Here is a 5,751-nt window from a genome sequence, read left to right on the forward strand (position 1 = left end):
TCGACTTATGCCTGTGCATGAGTCGACTTATGACCAAAAATCTGCTTTTTCCAATTCTTCTCCACACGAACTTCGTCAAGACCGAGCAACACTACCTGCCATTTGCATGACCTGAGAGCAAGCCCAAAATGATCAGATTTTTTGAAAGGATAAATCATAAAAATAGAGTAATTATAATTGCCAGAAAAAATCATTGATAAGAGACGAGGAAATAGAAAGAATCAGGTGACTCAGAGGCTACTTGTCCTTTTTCAAACTCGGGATTCCAATGGAATATTTGTTTCCACGTATCCTTCTGAAAAATAAAGCAAAGTACGAACTAGTGATTGAAAATTTGAAAGCTTCGTCTCAACGTCTCTCTAATCCTTTCTGTACTTTATATAATTTCTTTTTTTTTCCCACCTAGTGGTTGGCACTAGATGTCTAGAAAACTAAATACAAAAGAAATAGATACGAAAAAACGTGAAAAAGGAGAAGACGTGCTACAATAGGAATATATAAGAGAATGATAAAATCTCCTCTTATAATTCTGACGGGTGACATTCATTATCCTCAATTCTTGAAAACCATGAAGTTTTACGTTTTTCTCAATTCCTTCGCCGTTTTCACAGAAATCAAGTGCTAGAATGAATAAGTGAAAAATATACTAAAACTTGTTTGACCCGACGTAGGTGACAAAATTTAGTTTATAAAGAACAAGAGTTAAAGAAGTAGATCTAACTAAAAATGGATCATGGAAACAATCAACCAAATATAAATAGTTATAAATTATTGAAGATACAGCTTTAAAGAAAAGGGACAAAAAAAAACAACTGAATTGAAGAAAAATCAATATAATAGAAGGTTTTCCAGATGTATTAGACCTTATTATGATTGTTGTTGTCGTATGAATGAGTTTGATCAGATTGCTCAGTACGGGATACTTATGCTACAGTTATTTTATTGAGAGAAAAAAAAATAATTAGCTCATGTAGTACTCCTTTTAAAAGTAAAGCAAAGCAAATAATACTAACGACTGAATGCTTCTTCTCAACTGTTTTCTCTTCCCTACATCCTCCAACCAAGCCAATTCCTCTAAGAGCATGATTCTACTAATTATGCAATATTGCTCACTGATCTGTTTGCTTTTCTTATTCTCCAAGCTCTATAGCTTCTGTCTTCTCCAATTATCCTCTTTTTGCTCCCCTCGTCTCTTTCCTTTTTGCTTTGCTCCTTCGAGAAGTATAGGGTTGTTGGATGATGGGGTTGTTGAGTGCTCTCAAATTCTAACTTCCCTTCATACATACTCCCAAAAATTAGAGACTCCCCCTCTCTCATTAATTGTCCCTTTCAATAGTGACACACCTCTTATGTACCAGAAATGTTCTTTCAGAGGTTTCACCTTATAATGCAACACGGACCGTGTTCCTTCAACTGCTACATAAATTTCAATGTTTCTTCTTGAATTGGGCTCGGGTGAGCTGTTTAGTTGTTCTCACCTCTCCCCTTCATTTCCTTCTGTGGGTATTCTGTTCTACTGATGATATTGAACTTTCGCCATGTTTTGATTCCCCGTGTAGTGTACGTGTTAGTTTAATGCTCGCATCTCCTTGAGGGAGTTAAAAGGAAGACCAGCCATGCCTTTCAATATCGTTTCGGTGTGGAGCAAGAGGAGGAGAAGCAAGTCACATGACACTGTTGATCCTTGTATGAGATGTTACTGATTTTGGTCTCTAATGTTGGATATTTTCTTCTTTTTTTTTTCGTTGAGTTTGTGAAAAGGACTTATCTCTGGTTATGTGTAATTTTTTTCAGGGATATACAAGCCGATGGAGTCTTGGCAGCTCAGAGATCAAAATACTCAGTCCAAAAGACGCAATTGTTCGTTGGTGTTCACCCTTAAGGAAATGGAGGAGGCAACATGCTCATTTAATGAGGAGAATTTGGTTGGAAAAGGAGGATTTGGCCGGGTGTATAAAGGGACCCTAAAGAATGGAGAGGTATGCAAGCAATGCCTTCGAAACTATTTGGTAGTTGATTAGATTGTTTAATAACGGACATAATCGATGTATAAGTCATCACAGAAACATTCATACATGGGCGATCGATCTGTTGGCTTAGATTGAGTGCAAATTCTCTATGGAACAAGAGTGGAACCTTCAGTTCTAGAGGAGTTGTTGAGGGTTGCTTGCCATTTTGGCGTGCACATATATAAGATAGTGTCTCTTCATTGACAAAATAGCTACTCTGAGTGATGGAATGCTCTCTTTTGCAAGGCTACTTTATGCAAGATAACTTTCCTTTGCTAGGAGATCAGTAACATATCATGGAGAATTGACGTGTAACTTCCACTAGAGAGGAGTGTTTGATAATTCATATCAAGAAGCCCTTTAATACTAAACTTGGTAATACACATCAGAATGTTATCCAACATATCAGGTTTTTGCTGGGGGGAAAATGTCTTATATAATATATCAAATGTTTTTTTACATCAATGATGTGAATTACATGTTGGTTATCTATTGTATCTGGTGTAAATATCTCAAAGCTTTTTGCATCATCTGAAGGTTGTCGCGGTAAAGAAAATGGAGCTACCACCATCAAAGCAAGCTGATGGAGAGCGTGAATTCCGTGTGGAAGTAGACATCTTGAGCAGACTTGACCATCCAAATCTCGTCACCCTGATTGGCTATTGCGCTGATGGGAAAAATAGATTCTTAGTCTATGAATTTATGCGCAATGGAAACCTACAAGATCTTCTAAATGGTTCGCAAGTTTGTGTATTTTCTTTTTTTCTTGATTTAACCGCCTGTTCAAATTCCATTCTGCCATAATCACGAAATCTTAAAGCTTTTCGTACAGGTATTCGTGATGTGAAGATGGACTGGCCTTTGAGACTGAGAGTGGCAATGGGGGCAGCAAGGGGACTTGCTTATCTCCATTCCAGTTCAGATATCGGTATTCCTATAGTACACAGAGACTTCAAATCCACCAATATTCTCTTGAGTGAACACTTGGAAGCAAAGGTATTCAGTAGATAAGAAGCTAACTTTTCCTGTCGAAATCTGATAATGCATCTACTTTATGTATCTTTATAACCTGGAAACATTTTCCATTCTCAGATATCAGATTTCGGTCTTGCTAAGTTGATGCCAGAAGATGAGGACATATATGCTACCACAAGAGTGTTAGGTACTTTTGGCTACTTTGATCCTGAGTATGCATTGGTATGTATCTTTCCTATGCTATATAGCTTTATTTTTTGATGGTTTAAAGGGTAACCCAATACTTAAAAGACCAGAAGAAACCTGACATGAATTTGAAACTTCTTAGGAGAGCAAGCTAAAAGCTGAGAGGGATGACATATATATCAGTTTCAGTTAATAGCCATCATCAGTTAATAGCTGATGGACAACAATTACACAAAAAATGTGAAAAGTTATCACGGGTTGTAACCACTATTTGCTTCATTGTTGCTTGGCAAATTTAAGAGCTTTCAATGAAGATTTCCTAGAAAATTTATGAATGATCGAACCTTTCCACCATATAAAAATCTAAACAATGCAAAAACACAGTACTTACTTTTTGGAGGAATCGCAACAAAACCACAGTCCCTTCGAAAGTTAACTAAATTTTCAAGAAGAAATTTTAAATTCTCTAAACCTTCAGAGCACATGATATTGTCTTTGAGCTCTACTAAGAAAACAAAGGCATCTGATGAAATCTATGCAAAATTCTGGAAGACAGTGGTGTACCCTCTTCTTTCCCTCTTCTCATATCACAACATAATGGATTTGTGAAGCAACTGAAAATGCACTACTAAAGCTTACCTCTTTCAATATTCAGACAGGGAAGCTCACACTACAAAGTGATGTCTACGCGTTTGGAGTAGTCCTACTAGAACTGTTAACAGGCCGTCATGCTTTGGAGTTGAACCAAGGTCCTGCGGATCAAAATGTTATACTTCAGGTATCCAAACAGTTCAACTTTAATACAGATTACTCTAATTCCTCCAAAATGTAGAAACTCAGAACTTTTTTTTTTCTGTTCTCTGTCGATAATTTTAGGTTCGAAATATATTAAACGACAGGAAAAAGCTACGGAAAGTTATTGACCCTGAAATGGCAAAGAGTTCATACACCATGGAATCAATCACCATGTTTGCGAACCTTGCATCGCGTTGTGTTCGGATTGAGGGCAGTTCGAGGCCATCAATGGCAGAATGTGTGAAGGAACTGCAGCTCATTTTGTACATCAATATGAACGCTTAGTGACTCAACTACCCACATGATTGATGATGAAATGGAGGGAGTTTTTTTTAATGGAAAAATATTGAGAACCTATGTATTTAATTTATTCTTCGATGAAAATACACTGAGTTCGTTTAAATGAGCTGGACGAACATCATCCAGTTGAAGTAATTTTTATCATATTCATCCATTCTCAGACAGTAATTTTTATCATATTCATCCATTCTCAGACAGTAAAACTAGCCTATAATTTTGATTCCTGTTCTCAAAACCGAATCGCAGGAGCAACGTGAACCAAAGTCCATAATTCTAGAATGAAATTCTAAACTCATTATCAACTCTTAAAATGAAAATAATTCGGTAGACGAATGAATATAAGAAAAATCCAAAATAAAAACGAGTCACTGTAGTCTATTATCATTTTATTGCGCAGAGAACTCTGACATCCGTAACTTTTCTAGCTATGAAACAACATCAGGGATCAATTATTGACCTTTATCAGAATGAGCCTCGTAGGAATCTGTTGGCTTAGTGTTGCTAAAATAAACAAGTTAGGCTTTTTTTTTAACGTTACTTTGAAGCCCATATGGGTGTGTCTGGGTTGAGCCCATATTGGACGAAATTGACCCGAGTCTTGGGTCATTTCTCTCCATCTCCATAGTTGCTCTCTTCCGGGGTTTGTGAGGGAAAAAGAGGAGGTTTTGGGAGAAGCTGTTGTGCGTGAACCAAAGCACTTTCAAGGAGGAGGAGGTGTTTTGTGAACAACAAAGGTGATGCAATGAGTCGCCACCAGGTAGAGTTTCCCCTAATTGGTTCACCGTTGCCAGGTGGTTCATGTTTTCGAATTCACTTTTATGGTTTTGATAAAGAGGGTATTCATGAATTTCGATCCACTACTTTTCAAGATGTTAGAGCATCTCCAAGAGCCTCCCTATCTCATGTCCTTGAGTAAATTTAGGGAGTATGAGGGGAAATTTTGGCTCCAACAAGCTCCCTATAATGAAGACTAAATATAGGGCTTGTGATTTGGTATTCCAAATCAAAGACAAGAAATGACTCTCTATATTTAGTCTCAACATAAGGAGCATTGTTGGAGCAATTTTTTCCCCCTCCTACTCCCTATATTTAGTCTAGGACATGATATAGGAAGCCATTTGGAGAGCATTGTTGGAGCACTTGCTCATTATTTGGCTCCCTATTTTCTAGGATGAGAGATTTGCTCCTCAAATATAGGGAAAACCTAAGATCATTGTTGGAGATGCTCTTAGAACCTTGGCCATACACAAAATAACGATGGGTGATGATATTACTTAGTATTATTATTAATATTATTATGCTGCTATACTATACTATTACAAATTACAACATATAACATATATTTCTTTTCATGTAAATGAACATAGCTTTCCTAATTGATCTAATCACAATGATGGTTGAGATAATACTATTACAAATATAGTTATAATTCTTTTCTGTGAATGACGATTGCATTCCTTAAGTGATCTAACAATATGGTTGAGAT

General features: G+C 36.8%; 1 protein-coding gene across 2 annotated transcripts; it reads left to right on the plus strand.

The window, feature by feature from the left end:
• Positions 1,023 to 4,413, plus strand: LOC109840365 (probable serine/threonine-protein kinase PBL28). 2 transcript variants are annotated; one of them, XM_020408986.1, is made up of 8 exons: positions 1,023 to 1,455; positions 1,560 to 1,686; positions 1,795 to 1,979; positions 2,547 to 2,745; positions 2,830 to 3,005; positions 3,102 to 3,206; positions 3,826 to 3,948; positions 4,047 to 4,413. In XM_020408986.1, the coding sequence occupies exons 2-8, from the start codon at positions 1,617 to 1,619 to the stop codon at positions 4,248 to 4,250; spliced, it is 1,062 nt and encodes a 353-aa protein (XP_020264575.1). In that variant the 5' UTR covers positions 1,023 to 1,455; positions 1,560 to 1,616; the 3' UTR covers positions 4,251 to 4,413. The 2 variants fall into 2 exon arrangements, with proteins under 2 accessions (XP_020264575.1, XP_020264576.1); XM_020408987.1 differs by having other exon boundaries at positions 1,025 to 1,686; positions 2,842 to 3,005.

The sequence above is a fragment of the Asparagus officinalis genome, chromosome 5 (genome assembly GCF_001876935.1).
Source record: "Asparagus officinalis chromosome 5, Aspof.V1, whole genome shotgun sequence".
Classification (NCBI taxonomy): Eukaryota; Viridiplantae; Streptophyta; class Magnoliopsida; order Asparagales; family Asparagaceae; genus Asparagus; species Asparagus officinalis.

What these genes read in the sequence shown, in the direction of transcription:
- LOC109840365 (XM_020408986.1), top strand. Translation starts at nt 1,617, where the DNA reads ATGCCTTTCAATATCGTTTCGGTGTGGAGCAAGAGGAGGAGAAGCAAG. An exon ending in GGACCCTAAAGAATGGAGAG is followed by an intron (nt 1,980 to 2,546) that starts GTATGCAAGCAA and finishes CATCATCTGAAG; the next exon opens with GTTGTCGCGGTAAAGAAAAT. An exon ending in TTGATCCTGAGTATGCATTG is followed by an intron (nt 3,207 to 3,825) that starts GTATGTATCTTT and finishes TTCAATATTCAG; the next exon opens with ACAGGGAAGCTCACACTACA.